Here is a 23663-nt window from a genome sequence, read left to right as displayed (position 1 = left end):
GAGGCAAAATGATCACCAATCCAAAATGCCTTGAATGCAAGAGATTTCATTCAAATCCATGGAGAAAATCTTGAGTTATAGCCAAAATCGGATTCTTGGGGAGCAAGAACACATTTACTTCGCAAAATCGAACATTTTCATAGTCATTGCATATTTTAAAACATGTCTTCATGTAAAATCGAACCTTTTGAGGTCAATTACATGTTTTAAAATGTGTCTTAATGCAAAATCGCACTTTTTGGAGTGCATTGCATGTTTTAAAACATGCCCATAGGCAAATTCGGATTAAGGCCATTTACATATTTTAAAATGTGTCTCACATTTTTTATGCTTAAGCACAAAAATCTACTTTTCGTGTCATTGCATCAAAAAGGTCCACTTTCATAAGCTTTTGATGTAATGGTATGAAAAGTATCCTCAAAAGTGAGTTTTTATATGTAGTAACATGAAAAGTTTCCACTTTTCATAGTTTTTACATGCAAATACACATAAAAAGTCCACTTTGAAGCCTTTAAGTCATGTATTTCACTTAAATTTATAAAAATGTCCTCAATATGGGTCAAAAATAATATTTATGTATCATATTATTCAATATAACACATAAACATTATTTTAAAGTGACATTTAAATAAGTATTTGATTTTAAAATCAAAAATTTAAAATATAACTACATAGTTCTATAGTTACTTTAAGTGAAAAATTAAAAAGTAACTCAACTTAAAATTATAACATAAAGTGCACTATAGTCACTTTAAGTTATAAATTTAAAGTAAAAGTAACTTAAAAACATAACAAAAAGTGAGTAAAATGTTATATTTTTGAAAAAGTGAATGTCAAATTGAAAATATAACATCATTTTTTTTAATTCATGTTGTTGCGCCTAAAATGTCCACTTTTGAGACACTAAAACAAGTATAACTCTTGATTAACAACTCTGATTGACCTCTAAATTAGACCGACTCGAAGGAGAAATCGAAAAGCATGACATGAGCAAAACCAAAGGACTAAAAACAAGCAAACACAAACTCAAAAGCAAAGAACGAACTGTGAAGGCTTCAAAAATCAAGTAAAGGCTCGACAAAACGCAAAACGAAAAAGACTTGATGAAGACCTTCAGTAAAATGATTCATTATATCAATTGGTACTAATTGGTTGATCAATACTAACCAATTAAATAACGAACTAAACTCAGAGAAATGCAAAACTAAGCTTGAAAAAGTTTCATATCGTTACCTACATTTTGTAGTGACAAAATGCAGGATAACAATATCAACCTTTTCTAATACAATGGGAGATGTGTCGGTGCCCAAAATCTATTTGTGGCAGAAGCGAAGATTGTAGTGAACAAAAACAAGATCATTCAACTTTTTTGTTGTCAACCTATTGTGCCTCTTCGAGTGTATATGCTCGAAAATACTCCAATTGCGTTCACATCCTAAAGCACTAGATGACTGGCTCAAGATATGAACTGCAATTCTCTGATTATTTGGCACCTTACTGCCAAACATCTCCTACCATACATCTTAAATAAGAAAATTTTAAATCAGTTCTATAAATTTGACTTTATCGATCTAGATTCTAGATTCTAAGGTGATAATAAAATAGAATTTAGAATTTGGAATCATATATTTTTACCAATCATTAGTTATGTTCAATTTTTCTTACATAAGTCTCGTGAAAAGGTCTCCTAGTGGTTTCTTATACATTTGTATCTCACGGACTATAACTATTCCAACAATTGCATAAAGTGACATCCTCTCTAGAGGCCACTCAAGACCTCTTCATCAGCCTTAAAATTTGGATTGAATTGGTATGTTGGATTAAGAAAGTGGGCAGTTGCATGTATTATAGGCCTATGAAGTAGATTGTGCCATCGCTTATCAATAACATCCTATATAGGACCATATTTTTCGTGATTCCCTACATAAAAAGCTCGAATGGACTCTTTTGCACTATCCATGCGCTCATAAATGTAACCCATTGAGGGCCTCTCTCCATCAGCAATCTGTAGGATAACAATAAGAGGCTCTATGAACTTCAATCATTGTGAAAAAAGAAAACATTAAGCTTTGTGTTTTTCATTTTAAAATGAACAATGTCAATAAACATAAACAAGTGTTTAAAACTTTAACAAAAATAGTGAAATGAAATGAAAATGAGCACAAAAAGGAAAATTACCTCCACAATCTCCTTAGCAAGTTTCCAAAAGCCACTCCCATCAAAAACCTAATCAACCAACTCAATTGTTGCATTGAGCTTTGCATATGGTAAATTTGTCCACTACTCACATACAAACATGCCTTTCAAACCAGCCTTTGCGTTAAGAAAAGATTTCAATGTGAAAAAATTGGTTGCAAATCTAGTGACCGCTGGACAAGACAACTCTTTATTCTTTGTGTGTTGCCTCATAAGGTTGAAGACTTAAGCATGATTATTTATGAACTTGCAAATATTACTTGTTTGCTCTACACATTTTTTATCCAAGGTTTTAGTTAAATCCTCCAACATGAGGTCAAGGCAATGGGAAGCACAAGGGGTCCAAAACAAGTGGCAATGCCTCTCAATAAGAAGTTTACCACAAGCAACATAATTTGTTGCATTATCTGTCACAATTTGTACCACATTCTCCTTACCCACCTCCTTCAACACTTCCTCCTTACCTCACAAAGATCCTTAGCATTTTTGGTCTTCTCCGAGGCATCAATTGATTTCAAAAACACTGTGGAACAAAAGAAAAAATAAAAAAATTTAGTACAATCACAATGATTAACCAATTTTCTACTAAATTCTAACTTTCTAAGTACAATATTGAATTACCTAATGCGGAGACAAGAAAATTCAGAAGTGTTCTATTTCTTCTATCAGTCCAACCATCGATCATGATGGTGCAACCCTTTCTAACCCATACTTTACGTTGCTCCTCAATTTCAACTTTTACATCAGCGACACGATGGACCAAAATAGGACCTTTTAGCTCCTCATCCTTAAGAGGCTTTGAACCCCGGACCACAAACAGTAACAGCATCTATGGCAACTTGCCAATATGAAGCCCTAAAAGTTAAAACAAATTAAATAAACAATATAAGTATACTTATTATGCAAGCAAAGGAAGACATACAAATAAAAAATAAAAATTATAAGTACCTTGTTACATTAAATGGAAGGTTGTTGTAGAAGAAGAAATCTTCAAGTGCCAACTTTGCTTGCTCATGCTTCTCCTTATTCCAAGCCATGCTCTCAAGTGATGGTTGTGCACCTGGAGTTGTGCGTGGAACAAAGATGGAATCAAGTGAAGATCTTTGCTTACGCACCCGAGACACAATATTCACAATCTGAGAGGCAATATTAGAAGGTGGAACTGGAGGGTGATCATGTCTATGATAACTTGAAGAGCTCTCTACACTTTTAGTTCGAACTATTGTGTCATCTCTTCTTCTTGTTTTTTTTTTTTTTTTTTTTTTTTTTTCTCTATAGATTCCTCTAAGAGAGCTTGCATATCACGCATAACATCCTGAGGTACCTCCTTGCATTTTTTGCTATCACACTTTGGTATATGTGCAAGGTAATAGTTCAATCTATTAATGCCACCCCCATTATGTGTTGTCATACAATGCCAACATGTCACAACTCCTTTCTTATGCCCAAGAATAGCATGTTTCTGGTGCAGGAGAACATATAACCAGAAAAACATATACATTGGATGTCGCATGGATAAATTAATATTTTAAATTGTCTTTAATATGGTTTCAATGTTGAGGACCTATTGGAGTTCATTCAAATTATTTTGTAGGACTATAAAAGCCATTAAAATCATAGTGCCTTACAAGGTCCTAAAAAATGTCAAGTATGGTAAAACCACTCAAATGTATAAAAATAGTGTCGAAAAAGTTTAATTGGAGTCTTACATTCATCTTTATCATATTTCAAGGGTTTATGGAAAGTTTGAAGTCATTTGGATAATAATTGTAAAAGTTGTTCAAAAGTTGCCAAAATTGTAATGACAACTTTTACAACTTGGTGACGACTTTTTAAAAGTTGGTTTAAAGGTGTTAATGGGTAGTAATAGGTTGGTTGGAGATTTTAATGTCTTTCTAAATTATATATATTTGGTCTCCAAAACATGAAATTGTAAGTTGGAGAAGTTGGAGGAAGGATTTAGAATGGAAGAAAATTCACTTTGATGTTGTATATTTCAGTTTTCTGGATATTTTTCCTGCAATTTCTCTAATGTTTTGACTAATGTGAACTCATTTTGAATGATACAGACCTAAAACTCATATTTTTGGAAAGGTATATGAGTTAGCTTTCATTTGGTTTAGTTTTGGATTATTTTCATTACGTTTAGAAGAAGTTATGGCCGTTTCAGTGAAGACTGGTCAAATTCTTTCATAATATGAACAAATTTGAAAAAATTGCAATAACTTTTATTTCTGTTCTTGGATTTGGCTATAACTTGGAGAAAATGTTGGTAACTCACTGTTATTGAATCTCACAAAAAATGATTGGTTTAATCCTTATATTCATGGAAGTTATTAATGACTGATTAAGGGTTTTAAATTTTGCCCTCGTTGAGAAATTGTTATTAAAAGATGCAACATTCTTGCATTCATTTGAATGGTTGAAATTGATTATAAATGTGAATCCCTACCTAAGTATTGAGTGGAATAATATATCTAAATTTTTGGATTGATTCTATATACCCATTCTTTGGTACTTTCTTTGTAATCCAAGCCTAATTAGGCCTATTAGGTCTGTGAACATAGTAAGGATTAAGGAGTGTTGGAGTAGAGTTGGTTCTATAAGTTTGAAATATTGTGGAAGGCCCATAAAGCACACTTTTGCCCATAAAGCACACTTTTGTTGTCCTTTCTGCATCAGTTTCCAAGCCCTATCCCTTGCTATTGCACTAGGGTCAGCATCAAGGTATGTTTTAGACCTAGTTCCACTACCCTCAGGTTGAGACATGATGTTGTTGCTGCTGCAATATATCATAAATAAATAAAAATAAGCATTTAGAATATAAAAAATCCAATTTACAAACACTAGGGCTGGCTTACTTTTCAAGTTTTTCATCACCATAAAACGAAACAAATCTAAAGAGCCCAAACACATGCAAATAAAAACAAATTATAAATGTAAAAAAAATTGCAAAATAACAAGAAAAAAATGTATCTTACCTCTTCATATTTGCTCTAGAAATGAAAATGTAACCCACGTTTGAAGAAGCCTCCTCCACATACTTCTTTTAACTCCTCTCAATGCTTATATGCAAGCTACAAAATGGCACAAACAATTAGCAACCGATAGATGAGAGCCAATTGATTTGCTAATTTATCTCCCAAAACTCCAATACTCTTCCCTCAACTCTTCTTTCTCTATTCTTTGTGTTTGCAAGTGATGCAATGACCTTTTTAGGTCTAACTTATGCTTTAAAATGTCTACATACCAAAAAACAAAACAAAAAAAAAAAATTAAAATTAAAAACAAAAACAATTGTCACTTTCGGATGCTGGTTGATGGCCGAGTCAAGCTGACGAGACTCAGCAAGTCAGCCCTGACTCAGTCAAGACTCGCCTGAGTCCGAGGCAAGAGGCCATTGGCCTTGTTTTGCCTGGCTCAACTCGAGACTCACTGAATCTGGCAAGAACTCACCAAGTCCTATACTATATACAACACCCCTCACCCACCCAACCACTATCCCCCCCACCATCCCCAAATTAAGGCCTCTTTGTCCCCCCGCCCCAGAAATTTGTCCCCCCCGTTTCGTCGTCCCGTCGTCCCCCAAGGTGGTGTAACTATGCCTTCTCCACAAATAAATTTAATTCCAATTCTCTTAGTGCCATCATTACTCTGAATTTCTAGGAAATGAAATGTGAAGCTCCCTCAAGTCTATCTTCGAATCTAATTCTTCTCAACATTTTCGTTTATATGAGTTTTTTAATGGTGATTAGCTTTCTTTTTCAATTTATCCAATACGATCTTTTCTTTAAACCTGGCTCTAATACCATGTTAAAGAATGGTGATGAGATTTGAGATAGAATTTTAATTGATTTCTTTCAATATTATGTATCTGGATTGACTTGATTTTGATCTCTTTGCAATCTAATATCATTGCTCCTTTGCAGAACTATACAAAGAACAGGGCTGCAGATCTGTAAGTATAATTCACTGCTTGTAAATATGATAAATATATTAACCTCTTGTTGTAACTTGTAATGGCACTAATGGATTTTCTGTGTTTTCCAAGAAGCATTGCATATCAATGTGTGTGCGTGTGTGTGTGTATAGAGAGAGAGAGAGAGGCATGTCTAACATAGAGACATGTCTCTACAAGAACTTAATTCACGTAGGGACATGTCTCTATGTGAGACATGCCCTGATTTATTTTACACTTAAAACTATCGTTTCATAAAAACTGTTATCAACTTGTTAATAATCATTTGCATGTTTAACGAATTGGTTATGACACCACTGACAGCATGGAAGGAAGCACAGGTTTAATACACAAAATTGATTATATTGTATTGAATTCTCCAACCAGTCAATCACTCACTATTATAGATTTCTCAGGTCGATATTCTGCATTGATGTAATTCAGTTAATATCATTATCAATGACTATTAATATATAATTAATGTTTATTAGATGAATAGTAACACATAATATGTATGTGTGTGTGTGTGTGTGTGTGTGTGTAAAGATTAGCTATTTAATAATACTCGTAGCAATAGTATAGAGGAAGGATAGACATCAAACATACAAGGGCAATAACACATTTAAGGATTTGATTTTATCGATAGGAGTTATCCAACCAAAGCTTTAATCATTAACACTAAAAACCAGAAATCAGCAAAGCTAAATTCCAACCCTCTGTATGGTATTTATCTAAATCTTTATCCTTTCATAGATAGGAAAGATTACAATGAACTAATAACAATTTTAAGAATAGTCCAATATGAGATAAATAAGATCTTACTTCCGAGAATAAGGATACTATTTTTTTAAAATAAAATAAAAAAACTACAATTCCTGATTTAGATAGAAGAAGAATACCACCCTTTTTTTTTGAATCACTGTAGTGTTCACCAGCCATCCTATTCTAAGGTCGGGGACTTTCCAACCAGTGACATCATTCACTCTCTTCCCTGGCTGGAAGTTGTGCATAGTCTTCAGTAACATAATCTATTGGCATATCATATCACTGGAATGCTCTTTAAGTTTGAATGCACTCTCCTTCGGTTGAACATGTATCTCAAAATCTACTTTATCCTAAGCTTTCTTTAGAAGGAAAGTCAAAATGTGTACAAGAGTCACATGGAGACTCTGAGGATGACAGTGAAACAGCGCAGGTTCACCATATGCTTTGGAAAGAATATGTGCACCGCCATACCATGGTGTAGGTTCATAAATACTTTCTAAGGTTCTTGGGTCATTGTTCAATTTAATTTCTCCAGAAATCTTCAATTTCCATTGTGAAGCAAATGTTTCATTTCAGTATTGTCTTAAAAGAGAGAAAATCCTAACAGTACATTCAAGAAACTAACAATTCCCTTCAAATAATACGAAATGCATTTTGTCGTACTAGAATTTTGAAAGTTTGTCCTTATGTCTTATGACTACTTATAAGACGTATGTACTTATACTGCAAACTCAAGGATATTTTATGAACTGGGCAAGCATTTTTTATATAGATATAGAAAATAAACAAGTACTATTGATTTTAAATAAAGACTAACCTCAAGGTGAATCAGCCAACTATTTGATCCGGAACCAAAACCCTGATCTAGATGGTAACCTGGTGGTGTTCCATCTAAGCAAACTAGACAGTGAAAAGAAAAAAATTGATAAGAACGTGTGCATTTCACTTTGCACTACAAGAAGCAAATGTCAAAAATGTGAATAACAGATTAAGACCATTGAAAATCTCCATGATAAAATATTTTCTTCCCTAGAAAAATAGCCTCATCAACTAAGCAAATAACAATAAGAAACAAAATCCTCCCCGTTACAAAATAAGACAGCATTAATTTGCCATATTAATTTATTTTCCAAAGAAATGTCGCCTTGCCAATAAATTGAATAAATGAACCAATATTTTATCTTTGATTAATGCCTCCATTTGCTTGTTTAATTTATCAATAGCACCACTGACCTACCAATGTTTCTGAATTGCAATTATTCATATAAATTTTAGGGGTATACCTAACTGCATTTCCAGCATCCGGAATATGATGCCATCAATTAAATTTAGTTGCTCGAAACCAAGGTTGCTTCACCATAAAAATAGAATGTCATTTATTGAGTATTTGATAGAACTTGAACTCGGGATCAACATACAGCAGACAAAAGTTGATTGGGATCCCAAAACCTACATTCATATTGATGCCCTAGTCTAACATCAAAACTAATTGTAATACCATGTTGAAAATTTTAGATAAGTTAGCTATGAGTCCAAATTTTGTCATGGATTAAGAACTAAGTTGCACGGGTACCTCACCCCCCCTCCGGACCACGTACCGGTTCGTGGTTCTGGTCCGGTTCAACCTGGGTTCGTTTTTGGAGGCCTGCTTCGATCTGGTTCGAACTAGGGTTCGAACCCAAGAGAACCACATATAAAATTTCGGACCAGGGTTCGAACCCAAGAGAACCACATATAAATTTTCCACATTACAGCATGTTTTAATTTAATTTATGTTGATACATCTTGGGTCTAGGTTGGTAGGCATTACAATGCCACAGTTTTTTAGTGTTGAGTAATCCCTAGCTGTAAAACACTTTCTATTTGAATCAAAATGCTACTAAATTTGAGACACCCACAAGAGAAGATGCTCAACATGTGGTGACCACCATGACCAATTTCGAGGAATTTCAGGGCCTATTTGAGTAGCAATATGAATTTTTCAAACACTAAACAATAAACAACGTTTTATTGGGAAATGTTGCCCTGCAGAAGAAAGTTACGGTCACATGAATATGGTGGTCAGGTGGGGCAGCTACTTACCACATTGTCTATCACTGTTTGGCTGATTATTTCTCCTCTAGGTATATTAAAAATTGTATTAAAGAATATTGAATCTGGGACGTCAGACTGTGTTATCCAAAGGCCTCCATGAATGGTCTTTTTCCAGTTTACTGTTGTTGATTAGTGCTTGGGAGATTGTGCCCAAAGAGATTGAAGAATATTCAGCTGGTCAAAGGGATTTACCTTCTACAAGCTAGATCTAATTAGTTTTTAACCACGTTCAATCGATTATGTTAATCATAATAAGAGTTTGGTAAATAAATTTATGAAAAGAAGAAATTTTTATTAAAACTTACTGTTGATCTGCATAAACTAATCAGATACAGTTATGAATTTTTTAAATGAAAGGGAAGAGATCTAGTCGCTAGGGGTTCCAATGATCGCTGTGGTTTGCTACTATATTGTTTATGTTGTTTTAAAGTTTTTTGTTGTTCAAATGTGTTTATGCTACTATGCTACATTCTAATTCTAACTCATGCTTCGTATATATATATATATATTTTTTTTTAAATTTTTTTTACATGTTTTTGTACTAACGAACCCAAACAAACCCAAACCCCTTTTCAAAATTTTGTCGAACCAGCGAACCGGTTCTCGAATCCGAACCCGGAACCGAACCGCGAACCGGCAACTTAGGGTTAAACCATAGTTGGAAAACTCGCAGATTAGTCTGCGAGTTTTAACAACTCATCGAGTACTTAAGCTAGGCGAGTAAATCCCGAAAAAACTCGCAAGGGGAAAAACTCGGTTGGGAGGCAAAAACTCACCAATTACTTGGCAATTACTCGGCAAAAACTCGGCAAGTTTTTTGTTAAAACTCGCGATTTACTGGCCCGCAGCCTGTGACAGCTAAAAAGGGCAGAAAGTGGTTTTTTTGCTCATTCTTTGTTGTATTTGCATTGTCTAGAGCCTTGAGGTGTGGAGAGAAGAAGGTTTCGAGGTATTCTTAGTTGATTGCAAGTGATTCAAGGCAGATTCGAGTGGATTTTAGAGGATTCTAACCGGATTTAGAAGACAAATTTCTTTCTAGGTATGTTCATTTTATCATAGTTTGAAAACTTTTTATAGTTTTATAACAAATGTTCTTTTGTTTTTGTTTTTGTTTGTAAATGTTTTCAAATCATTTAAAATCATTTTAAGTTTAACTCTATGCTTGAACTTTGAGTTTGAAATTGAATCATTTGAAAGTTGAAACCCTAGCTTCTAAGTTCTTTGTTTATTCATTTTTCTATACATTTATGTGTAGGGCAACGGTCAAGCATTAAAAAAAATGACAAACCCGCAAGAAGAGTGGCCACAAACACCATGCCCATCTGGATATATAGGCACTCGGCCTAAAAATGCAAGAGATAAGGCATGGCGGTATTCCTATGAAGCTCCAAATGATGTTGGGAAGGTGATATGCATTCCATGTGAGAGAATTATTTTTGGAGGCATAAACCGCCTCAAATACCACCTTGCAGGCATAAAGAAACATGATTCAAATCCTTGTCTCAAGGTAACTAAAGAAGGAAAAACATTCATCAACACCCTACTTGCAACTACTAAAGAGAAGAAATTGAATAGGGAGAGGGAGAAATTAGCTATGAGGGCAGCCATAGCTGAATCTGAAGGAGCTCCTTTTGATATGCAAGAAGAAGAAGAAGCACTTAAGAACATACCAGGGTCTCTTCATGGCCCACGGATCCGCAAACAAAATGTCTCTTTTACCAGTTCCACTTCTTCTACAGGTCCTAGTTCTTCATCACCATCCGCATCAGGGATAGGGAGTTATTTTGTGCCCAGGAACACACCTGGAGCACAGCCATCATTAGAGGGCACTGCATGGTTCAAGGAGGTGCATGAGCAAACTAATATTGCAACATCTGATTTTTGGTTTTTCAACAATATCCCAATGAATGTGGCTGATAGTCCCTATTGGGTCAATATGGTGAATGCAATTTCAATATCGGGCAAAGGGTACAAGCCGCCTAATTGCAAGGATATGAGTGGAAGGTTAGTATTTTACTATTTAATAATTGTAATTCACTTCAGTTTATTGTTATATTTTAAATGTTAATTGTTATAACTTATTTCCTATTTTTTACTAACACTTTATTACACCTAAATTTTGTAGGTTGCTTAACAAAGCGGTTGGTAGGGCAAGACTATTGATAGAAGACCAAAAGAAAGAGTGGAAGAAGTACGATATCTGATGGGTGGACAGATGGAAGTAGAACCATTATTAATTTCTTGGTTGCTTGCAAAGATGATGTGGTGTTTTGGAAATCTGTTGACACCTCCAACAAAGTGAAAAATGCACACACATTGGCTTTAATGTTGGAGAATGTTGTCATGGAGGTGGGATTAGAGAATGTGGTGCAAGTAATCACAGATAATGCAGCAGCATATGTGGCAGCAGGTAAATTTAATTTTTTATGTTCGAATCAATATGAATCATGAATGTAATGCTATGGTATTCAATTTAGATTTGATGTAATTTGTAAATACTAAATATGGAAAGTTTGTATTTGTAACTAATTATTGATTTTTTGCTAATCTTTTAGGTAGAATCCTCCAAGAGAGGCATCCCACACTTTTTTGGTCACCTTGTGCAGCGCATGTCCTTGACCTTCTTTTGGAGGACATAGGAAAACTTGATTGAGTGAGTCCAGTTGTGAAAGATGCTAGGCGAGTCACCAAATATATCTATAATCACCCATGGGTTCTCAATTTGATGAGAAAGGCCACTAAAGGCAAAGATTTGATGAGACCTGTTATGACAAGGTTTGCAACGGTCTTCTTGATGTTGCAAAGTATTCTTGACCACAAATTGGCTTTGAAACAAATGTTTGTGTGTGCTGATTGGGTTGCTTCAGCTTATTCAAAGAAGCCCGAAGGAGAGGTTGTGGCACGGATAGTCTTTGATGATAGTTTTTTGGCAAAGGCTAAGAAGATTGTGGAGGTAACTTCAACTTCAAGAATCAAAACATTATATTTTTAGTTTATTCAAGTTTCATTATTATTTCATAACTTACTATGTTATTAACTAATTTGTTTTTTTCAATTTCAAATGTAGATGTCTCTGCCCCTGGTTCTAGTCTTGCACATATGTGATGGGCAGCAATCCCCAATGGGAGGTCTTTATGAGGCCATGGATAGGGCAAAAGAGGCTGTTAGAAGTTACTATCATGGGGACAGTCTCAGATTTGACCCCATTTGAGAAATAATTGATAGGAGGTGGAACAATATGCTCCACCAACCCATTCATGTAGCAGGCTACTTCCTCAACCCCAAATTCAGGTACTATGATTGTCCTTGAAGTTGGGATTTTACTAAGACTTTATTTTACTTTACTTTTTAAGGTTGTGTAGTAAGACTTGATATCATTTTCTATTTGTTTTAGGGCTAATGATTCCTACTCAGATCCTAATGGAGAGGTCATGGAAGGTCTCTCTAAATGCATTGAGAGAATGATATCCAGTGAAGCAAGGAGAGACCTTATTGTGACCGAACAACAAATCTATGTGGAATCGATGGGTTCTTTGTTCTCTTCTATGCTAGCAAAGAGGGCAACATCTACTCAAGCACCAAGTAAAGCGTCAAACTTTAAAACTTTTTCTAATTGATAAGTTGTGCTTCTGATTATCTTTTTTTATTGCTTTATAACTTTTTATATTTTGTTTTGCAGATTCTTGGTGGGCAAGTTGGGGTGGCAATGCCCCCAATTTAAAGAAATTTGCTCTTAGAGTCCTATCCCAACCTTGTAGCTCATCCCATTGTGAGTGCAATTGGAGCTTATTTGAGTCCATCCACACAAAGAAAAGAAACAAAATGACTCAAAAACGGCTTAATGACCTTGTTTATGTGCACTATAATCTTAAGTTGCGCATAAAAAAGGCACAGATCTCAGAACTACGTGGTCCACTTGATCTAGTTGAGATAGAATCTTATTCTGATTCGACGGCACAGGAGCCAAGTCCATTGTTTACACCAGATGAGATTGGTGATTTGGAGAGGCAGGCCATGGAGGGGGATGGTGAAACTGATTTTCAGTTCACAATGGATGACATTGAGGATGAGGACGAGGAGGATGATGATTCAGGCTCAGAGGATGAGGCATTACCATTAGGAGGAGATGCATCCTCTTCCAAGACGCCGAGCCAGTTGAGCGAGGGGGCACAGCCACAGAGTTCACAGTCATGCAGCTCATACCCTATCCCAGTGCGGGGCACTTCTTCTAAGACTAGACCCCCTCGCTTTCCTGCTAGTGCAAGTGGAAAGAGGAAGATGTGATTGTATTGATCATTGATATATTTAGAGTTTTAGTATTTACTTCTAGTTTGATAGATTGAAACTATTTACTATTTTGCTTCCTGCCATGAGCATTCCGCATGAGAATGCAATTTTGTACGCACTATGCATTTATATATATCTAAACTATGCTTGTTTCTTTTATATTGTCTTTAATTAACTTATTAGATGCATCTTCTCATTTAATTTTGCAAAATAAATATATTTTTAATTAAATTTCAGCGATTTTTTAGGTTCCCGAGTTTTTTTTAAAAATTGCCGAATTTTTCCCGATTAAACTTTTGGGGGGCTTGGCGAGTTTTTGCCTTTGGCGAGTTTTCCATCTATGGGTTAAACTATTATATTTATTTATTCATTTACATTATATTTTTCTAATAGTATTATTTATCATTTATTTAGTCTTTATATTTTTGATATTATAATAATATCAATTTTATATAATAATAATATTTGATTTATTCCTATTTAATGTATATAATAATATATTATATTATTATATTGATATAGGTATATATATTATATATAATTATTCATTTATATTTATATCAAGAGTCGGTAATAATACAATCAATAACGTAAATTAAAATTATTAAATATTATCTTTATTGTTTATTAAACATTTCTCCTAGGAGGACAACATTATAATAATGCTTCTAAGTTGGGGATATGACACTTCTGAGTTGAAGTCTAATGCTTCAAGAAAGGGGATCGGTGTTGCTTTGATGCAAGAGATACATCACATAGCCCTTGAAAGCAAGAAATTGAGAGGTGTTGAGAAAAGCTACTCCGTATATGACAAGGAAATGTTGGCCAGCATGCATGCTTTGACCAGATTCAGACCATATTTGGTAGGAGACAAATTAATCATCAAATTGATCACAACAACATTAAATGTTTTATGAACCAAAATGATCTCAACAATAGGCAGTAAAAGTGGGTGAGTAGACTACAAGCATATGATTTTGACATTGTGTATCTTATAGGAAAAAAATATGTAGTTGTTGATGCAATTTCTAGGAAGCCTCATTTGTGTTCATTGATTGAGATCACCGCCAATCAGAGAGTTAATTATGAAGAGTATGCTACGGATTCTTGTGCAACAGAAATCTTTGAAGGCATTACTCATGATGACAAATACACAGTGGTTAATGAGGTGATCATGTACAAGGAAAGAACCAACTGGATATCTAACTCGCAAATTAAGAAGAAGATATTGAACAATTTCCATGATGCACCTATGGCAAGTCATGCGAGATTCATCAAGACATACATGCATATTTGTAAGAGGTGCACATAGGAAGGACATAAATATTAGGTCCTTAAGTATGTTAAAGATGTCACACTAGCAAAACAAAAATGAGCACATTTTTCCAATTGGTTTGCTTCAACCCTTACCCATTCCTAATGAAAAATGAAAATGTATCTTAATGGACTTCACAGATGGGCTAACCAAGGTATACGACAAGGACAATATATAAGTTGTAATAGAGAAGTGTACCAGATTTGCACACTTAGGTTATTTTTGCACCAAATACTAAAACACAGGTAGGTAATTTAGTTTATAGAGAAATTTCCATACTTGATGGGATGCCCAGAAGTATAGTGACTAATAGAGACAGCAATTTCCTAAGTTTCCTTTGGTAGGAATTTTCTAGATTGAGTAGGACTAAGCCACCTTTAGCACAAGTTATGACCCATAGACTAATGAGCATACAAAAATAGTGAACAAATACATGGAGGGGTATCTAAGGAACTATATTTCAAGTTAGAAAAGAGCATGGATGAAATGGCTACACCTTGGAGATCATTGCTATGCTGCTACCTATCACATGTATCATTTTGTCACCATTATGGCATTGTAGGGTATGAGGCACCTAGCTTTATCAATTTGCCCCTTGGGGATAGTAGACTACCTAAGGAAAGGGATTTGTTGCAGAGTAGCCAAGACATTAAATCTACAAAGGAGAACTTGCAAAAGGCATAGAATTAGCGAAGTTAAATGCTGATCAGCATCAACCAGAGCATATTTCTGAGGTTAATGACATAGTATATTTAAGGCTTCACTCTTAAGAAGAGGAGGTCAAAGAAGCTAAAACCCAAATTCTATGGTCCAATTATAGTCTCAAAGAGGACCAGAGAGGTTGTTTACGAGCTTGAGTTACCACTTAGTACCAGAGTGCATAATGTGTTTCATGTGTCTGCACTCAAAAAGGCACTCGATTATAATGTGTCTCCCTTATTAGAGTTGCCACCCTTGGATGAAGGGAAAGTTAATCTTGATTCCAGAGGCCAATATAGACAACAAGGAGTGTACTCTATGGAAGAGGGTTATTAAATGGTACTTGGTCAAATGCAAGAATTTACCAATGGAGAATGCAACATGTGAGAATGAGGAGATTTTAAAGCATATACAGTTGGAGTTTCTTGGGAACAAGCAATTTTGAAGAGAGTGGGCTATCATGTACCTTCTTATCATTAGCTTATCCAATGGTTTCCCATATGCTAATAAGTTAGGGTTAGAGGACTCATGATGATAGTTTGATCCAAGAGTTAGATGTGATTTCGATTGAGCTTAATTGGTTGAGATGCACATAATGCCCTTTTCTTGAGTAATTTTAGATAGATCCGCCATACTACTTTCAGTATGTCAATCTGAGCACTACCTAAGCCACTTGTCAGTATTGTCAGTTTTAGATTTATCACTTGTCATTTTTAGATTTATCACTATGTAATGCTCCTTTCCACCTGGCTCAAATAATAGAGATACTTTCCTACCTATTTTATTCCCATAGGCTACGACAATTATTCAACAAGGAAATGAGATGATAATATGAAGGGCAAAAAGCTATAGTTACACTCTAATTCATATTTGATTATAACTTGGGCCACTTTGTAATGTTCCTTGCCCGGCAAAGAGGAGTATAGTGGATACAAGTCCCAACGTCAAACCTTTTGTGAATACGGAGGGATATATGGATTGTGGCGTACGAATGGTGAAGAGGACCCCAGTAGAGTGGTCGGTAGTAGAAGATCAAAAATGAAGTATGGAGGGCATGGAAATGTGTGGAATATGAAATGCGGAATATGGAAGATGGAATATGTTAGTGTATGGAGGAGTATGGAGGGAGGTAGTATGAATGACGGATGGAGGAGTACAAATGGAGGGAGGTAGTACAACGAACAAAGGGAGTACGAATGGAGGAGTACGAATGGAGGAGTACGAATGGAGGGAGCAGTATAGAGGGAGGTAGATGGAGGAGTACGTCGGGTATTGTACAGAAATTAGAAAGAGCATACAAACTCATGTGTTCTAATATTAGAAGACAACTCCATCAAATAAATGTCAATCATGAATAAATATTGAATATCGATATTCTCCAATTAATACTCACAAACAAAGATGGTGCTCCAATTTGTCAGATCCGAGTGAAGTATTATAGGCAATGAAATAAGGTGAGAGTTGAATCCCACTGAAACTGGAAAGCCAAGTAGGGAAGATCTTTCACTTCCAAAATGGCAAACAATAGAGAACTCCAATAGGAATTCACAATACAGAGAAAATAATCCAAATCGCATACTAACAACTACCTACATGTCGTACATAAATGCCCTATTAGATATAGATAATACTGAGAGGGGGGGTGAATCAGTATTCTACAAACTTTTGCCCACAATCGAATATTGTTAATTACTTTATAACTTGCATATGAAAATAAACCAACAATGTTGAACAGTAAATATAACCATGCGCATAGATAACTCATAACACCATTATTTGTTAAATAGGGAAACCCTGGCATGGGGAAAACCCCGGTGGGGATGATACCCAGTCATTGATTCACAAAACAATAGGATCTTGTTAAGGATATTGACGCTATTAGGAGTCTATGAAGTACATATAGTGTCTTGAGTCCCTATTAGGAGACTAGGCCTTGTTAGAAGCCTCAACCCTGTTAGGAGTTGCTTCAACCCTATTAGGAGTTGGTAGAACAAATACAATGCATGCAAGACGAGCCCACTGCCCTAACATGCAATTATACAATTTGGTTCTTCACAAGAATAGATATACTTACAATACTTGTTGTTTGTTCTACTTCGCACTTGTTCTGATCACACATCAAAATTCACACCACATAAGACTCGCAAATCTTTCAAGCTCTCTGTACAATAGTTCACATCACATAACACTTGCTCATCTATCATAGATAGCACACTTTTCTACACAAAATAAGATATTTACTTATACCTTGTATAATTACAAAACTATGCTCAGTCGGCCTTCATGTGTTCACACGCTTGACATAATATAAAAAAACTTATGGATTAATATCCACAGTCGGCTCATTATAACTTAGTAATTATTTTGTAACCAAAATAATTCCTAAAGCCATACAATCCAATTCTCTACTATACTCTGTTTTGCACTAATACTCGCACTAGTATTTTAATCATAACTTACGTCGTACTATTCGTCCACATCTGCGCACTGGCACACGTCATCATAATATTGTCATGAACCTTTTCTCAACTGCGCATGAGCTAACTCTCAACGAGTCATCTGTACACTTAAAATCTATTCACTATGCTACTGCAAACTATCTAACACTTAGACAATTTTCTAACTCTACATACATAAATGAAATGCTAAATATATGTTGTCATAAATGACAACCATCAAGACATCTATCTGGCCATATTGCCAACAATCTCCCCCTTTGGCATTAATGGCAACATTTGGGAAAATTGGCTAAGTCTCAAAATGATGTTATACACAACAAAAACAAATAAAAGTAACTATACACAATTGCCTTCAAAACATAACAATTTTACTCATGTTTTGATGGATCATTACATTCCTTATCACTCCTTTACATTGATACATAAGTACACTCCCCCTTACATACACAATATTACTCCTCCTCTGTGTATACTCCTTAGTACTTACAAACATACAATTTTCCTTCTACATAATACTCCCCCTTTGACATCAATGGCAAAGGTGTCAAAATTTGGATACAAAAATTTTGGGTGTTCTGTTGTTGATCAACCTGTTAATCTAAACAATTTGCATAAACAACCTTTAGTCTTTCCATCTCTTTCTTCCAGATCTCCTTTACTATCTCTGAGATACCGATTAGTGCGCAAAGTGCATAGCATGCCACTTCAACTACACTCAAGTCAATATAGGCAAACTTGTCATAGGAAGCCTTAGCTATAAGACATTCCTCAAGTTGCCTCTGCAAAATGCTGATTTTTTATGACAAAATTTCTCTAAGATTAGATAATCTCCTTGCTACTTTCTCTTTATCAGATTCCAAGTCTTTGATCATACCATGTATCTTCTCCGCTTTTGCTCCATAGTCTTCAATACTAGTTTCTGCGAGTTGTAAGTTGACAATGAGTGTTTAAAGTTCACTTAATTTACCTTTTATCTGACTCTCAAAGTTTGCAAGGTACTTGTATGACTGCACACAATGTCCATACAATCTTTTCCCTTCATCAATATGCTTTCTTAATCCCTTCATGTTTCTAATAAGTGCTTTCAGATCATTGTGCAAATTGGTGCACACTGTGTTAAATAGTGTTGCATCATGTCTTACCTAAGCTTGCGCTGAAGCTACTTCTGCTGAAGTTGTGAATTCCTTATCAAAGGTTTTCACCAATTCCATGGCCTTCGACTATAAGTCTGGAAGAGCTACAGTTGGAGTAACTGTCTTCTACATTCTGTACAAGACTTCAATTAATGTCTTCTCCAAAGACTTTATTTAGACTTCAGTTAATGTCTTCTCCAAAGACTTTATTGATTTGTCCTTCTCAAACAACTTAATGTGCTCATCAAGCCTTTCTGATCTTCATCATCTAATGTCACTACTATTGCTGCTGAAGGATTGGCTGCTGATGTTGCAACAAATACAGTTGCTGAAGCTACATAAGGTATGTCAACCTCATGATTGAACACTACTTTTCCCATTTCTAACTCCACATGTTTTAGATTGGGCAAAAATGTTGATTCCTGCATCACAATCTTCCATTTCTGCTTGAGTTCAGAGTCTTCATTTGACTTCTTCCTTCTCTCTTCCTCTGTCATCTTTCTTTCCTCTTCCTCTTTCCTTTTCTTTTCCCCCTCTACTTTCTTCTTCTTTTTCTCTTCTTCTTTCTTCTTTGCTTCCTCTTCTTTCTTTTTCTTCTCTGCCTCTTCTCTTTGTGTCCTTTCCTTTCTTATTGCCTTTACCTCTTTCTTCTTTTCTTCTTCTTCATAATCAGAACTGGCATATTCTATGATATTGCCAACAATAGTTTGGCCCAAAGCTGCAAAAGGATTTTCTTTTGTATATATAGTATGTGCATACTATCCACTTGCATGGATTCAAAACCCATAACGAGATGACGTGGTGAGAGTGTCTGTTGTGTCTCCTTTGCTTCTTCCTCATCACTAGAAGGTACACCTACTTGTACATATGTTGGGTTGTCAGGCTTAAACTGCGCACTCACCTGAGGCACTGAGGTCATGTATTTTAAAATTGCCTCCTTAGTTTCTTTCCTTACATCCTCGTAATTGCCTCCCATTAGAAGAATTGCTCTTCTTTTGTTCCTCGGCAAGGGCTCAACACCCTTCAAAATTCTATCTGATTCCACCTTGGAATCAACATCACATAGTTTATTTATCATTGTGATCCTCATATTCATATCTTCCTCTAATATTCTCCTTTTCCTATTTACAAACCTATTATACAAATCTTCTGGTATCTTACTCTATATATTCTCAAACCTTTTGTTCCTCAAAATCATGTTCCTTATAATGGCATTTTGTAACTACCTCCTATCCATATCACTATACAAATCATATATTTATTCAATTGTACAAAATTGTCATCATTAATAATTTGCATGATAAGGTTTTCTACCTTAAGCTTCCATGCTTTCTTACCAATTGTTGTTCTTCCTTCTTGTGCATTCTAGACTATTGGTCTATCTTCTATTTCATCCTCTAATTCCTCAAAATCACTGACTTGCATTGTTTTTCTTCTCTTTCCAGGTCCGTTGGTGGTCTACTTGACCCTTTTCTTGGTTGTTGGTGCAAGTTCATGTGTCACCTTCACCAATCTCTCTAATTTCCTTTGCGCAACGGATGATTCAACCTCTAGCTGTGTTCTAGGTTGATCACTCTTTGTTCTTCACCAATCTCTCTAATTTCCTTTGCGCAACAGATGATTCAACCTCTAGCTGTGTTCTAGGTTGATCACTCTTTGTTCTAACTAGTTGCACTGGTGCAACTACTACATATGGTGCAATTGGTGCTTGCGCACATGGTTGTGCTACTATCACACCCTCTGAAGGTCTTGCAACTGCAATGGGAGTTGCTGCCAAAACTTCATCTTGTCCACTGACCTTCATCTCCAACAAAATACCTATTATTTCATAGAACTCTTTCCTAGTCATCCCTAATTCCTTAAGAATGGAATCTCTCTTTCTCTACCTTTTTCTTGCTTTCCTTGTTGTACAGTTCTGAATGAACTATTCTCATCTTTCCTTCATAATTACCCCATCTAGGGCATTTTGTATCCTTATCTAACTGGAATATGATCTGTGCATACCCTTCTATGAGCTTAGCGCTCATCTCATATCCAAAGGCTCTACAAATTTAACTCTGGGAATTACTGCTTCCATGCGGATGTTGTCAATTTCCACCATGAAGCATAATTCTTCCTTGTACTTCTCTACTATAGAGGGCGGTATTCTATACCTTTGTTTCATCTCAGACTGGAAAATCTTCATCATTCTATCAATGTCATCATCTCTGACATTTTCTGGTTTAAATCTATAGCATTGAGTCACCATCTTCATTGTGCACTCGCTGCTATCCCAACTTATCAATCTAGGAAACTTTCTTGTAGCATAAAAGAATATGAGTCAACAAGGACTTAAACCTAAAAAGTGCATTCTTAGTTTTCTTAATCCTTGCAATGTTGTCTAACAGTTGCAATCTGATAATCTCACATAAATTAACCTCTCTTGCTTGCATAGCCATTACATAAGCTACATGCAAGAATCCAGCTGGTACGGAGTTAATCCTCAATCCATGGTTTAACTTATACCCTAATATCTTGGTTAACAACTTTACTCCTTTATCTTGAATGGAGTCTACCTTCATGTTTCTTCCGTCAACCTTCGTATCCAGGTTTCTCTCAACCATCTTCTTGACATTTTTCTCATTAACAAGATTGCAACCTTCATTACTCAATCCTATGACCTTGTGAATTAGCTCATTGTCAATCACAATCTTCTCATCTCCTAACCAAAACATATCATCATGTACCCTACTCAAAATGATTTGGGTCCAATCGTGATTGTCAAACTCTGTATAAAACATATACTTCACCAAATTCAAATTCTCTAGGTGCACATACTCGGACTTCAAGGATAAGTCACTATTACACATCTTTCCCAAATCCTTATGAATCTCTTCATCACCTATGCTCTCAATCTTACAATGGATATAACTTTTAATATCCTCGCATGTAACACATTTTTCGGAACTTGTGAAAATGCGCCCAACAGATCATCCAATAACGAAACAAACGGATGTTTCCTAAACTCATATCGCGGTCAATCACTTACATCATACACATTCTAACTTGCCATTTTAACTATAACTGAAAATACTAAGAAAATTGGATTCAATCTTCGCAAAATACCTTAAAAACATGATTTAGGGCTTCTGCAACTTTCTGCTTCTCAAAGTTCACTTCACACTTCAATTCGTTGTCAAATTGCTCTTCAATTCGCTCAAGACACTTCACATGAACAAATGGTACATAAAATCTTGCTTGTGATCCTTAAATCATTTCAAATCGCACTGTGCATTAAATGCGTATTTACCACATAGTCAAATATTGTCTCTATATACCAGTAAACTTGATTTCTCAACTCCTGCTCACTGCGATCATATCAAGACTTGCGCACTTGATCATAGCCTTCTCTCTATGTCCTAAACCTCCTGTTAACTACGCAACTACCAACTCTCTATCTAACATCAGTTCTAGCCAACTGATGCACAACCACAACTAAAACTGCTTAATTCAAGTAGGATGAGTCACAAACAATCTGTGACTTCAATGTCTTATCAGATGCATCGAAAAACTGTTCCTCCAAAACTATATAAGAGCTTTATGGATCTTTAGCTCTCACAAATGCTTCTTTGAATTCATCAACATGTTCCTTAGTTGCTTCCTTTTGACTGTTGTTACTGCCATTATCATTCCTTCTATCATTTCTGCTATTGTTCCTTCTGTTATTCAGATTTATGTTAATGTCCCTTCTATCCATTCTGGGATTTCTTGTTGTGCGTCGAAAGTTATTACATAATTGACATACAAGTGCATTTCTCTTCTGATTAGTTCCATTATGATTCTCAGGTGCTCTGCAATTCCTTGCAATGTGTTCAGGATTGTTACACTTGTAACACACGAACTGGTTCTTCTCACCATTAGATTTCTCTCCATCATTGGATCTGTTTTGTGATCTTCCTCTTTCATTGCCTACATGGTTAGTATTCCTAGACATTCTACTATTTGCATTATTACCATCAAACTTAGGTTTCTTACATTCTACTGCCTTATGTCCATAACCATGACAATTATAACAATAGAAATTAGTAATGGGTTTAAAAGACTTACCTGTGCAATCTCTTCATGCGTCCAACCTAATTACATATGAAGCATCTACCTCTGAACTCATGTCTTACTTCCTTAGGTGGTCATCTTGTTTAGGTTTATCAACTTGCTCTGTTTTCTTAAGTTCATCAGGTTTAGTTGACAAATCAATTAACTCAACTTCCTTTGATACTTCAGTAGATGTGCTTGATTCTACCTTACTTAGTCCAGATTCCTTAGGGGATTCAATAATTGGATCTAGTTCTCTTCTGATTTCAACTTTCTCGACTGATTTTTCTCCAATCAGATATCCAAGTCTTGTCTTGTCATAAGGTCTCTGGTGAAATATTTGTTGATCTATCTTTTCATTACTGGAATAGAGTTTCTCTAACTGTTGCTTAGCTTGTGTCAATTCTCCTTTCACAATAATGTTGTACTTTTCTAACTTAGCATGTTCAATCTTGATAGTATCTAGTTTAGATGTAACTTGACTTAACTAGGATCTAAGATTTGCATTCTCAATTTTCAGTTTTGGTTCATTCTTGCCACCATTTTTCTTAAGACTCAACTTAAGTTCAACGATTTTTAGTTCATGTTTCAAGATCTCATTTTCTTTCTGAAGATCTACTACTTCATCATTATCACTAGTCTGCGCAATCGATTCCTTGCCAGATTCTAAATCATCAATCTTGTCT

At 35.4% G+C, this 23663-nt stretch overlaps 1 protein-coding gene and 1 long non-coding RNA gene across 5 annotated transcripts in view; both read right to left on the bottom strand.

Moving 5' to 3' along the window:
* LOC149543796 (pectin acetylesterase 8-like) overlaps positions 1-23663 on the bottom strand; it is a 245235-nt gene that overhangs the window by 206240 nt on the left and 15332 nt on the right. For 2 of the 3 annotated variants that reach the window (XM_089798478.1, XM_089798479.1), the window contains exon 3: positions 7737-7819. The exons of the other annotated variant lie outside the window; for it this stretch is intronic. In XM_089798478.1, the coding sequence (XP_089654604.1) occupies positions 7737-7819 (83 nt within the window). The remainder of the gene's footprint in view (positions 1-7736; positions 7820-23663) is intronic. 3 annotated transcript variants of the gene reach the window in all.
* LOC149543797 (uncharacterized) lies at positions 1794-7185 on the bottom strand. Of its 2 annotated transcripts, XR_016355252.1 has the most exons (3): positions 3145-7185; positions 2818-3051; positions 1794-2719 (listed from the first exon to the last, which is right to left on the bottom strand). It is a non-coding gene; the product is annotated as an uncharacterized LOC149543797 (long non-coding RNA). The 2 variants fall into 2 exon arrangements; XR_016355251.1 differs by having other exon boundaries at positions 2818-7185.

The sequence above is a fragment of the Cupressus sempervirens genome, chromosome 8 (assembly GCF_028749045.1).
Source record: "Cupressus sempervirens isolate cs-2001-9-10 chromosome 8, ASM2874904v1, whole genome shotgun sequence".
Taxonomy (NCBI): domain Eukaryota; kingdom Viridiplantae; phylum Streptophyta; class Pinopsida; order Cupressales; family Cupressaceae; genus Cupressus; species Cupressus sempervirens.
The sequence above is the reverse complement of the archived record's forward strand: the minus strand, read 5'-3'. Positions and strand labels throughout refer to the sequence as shown.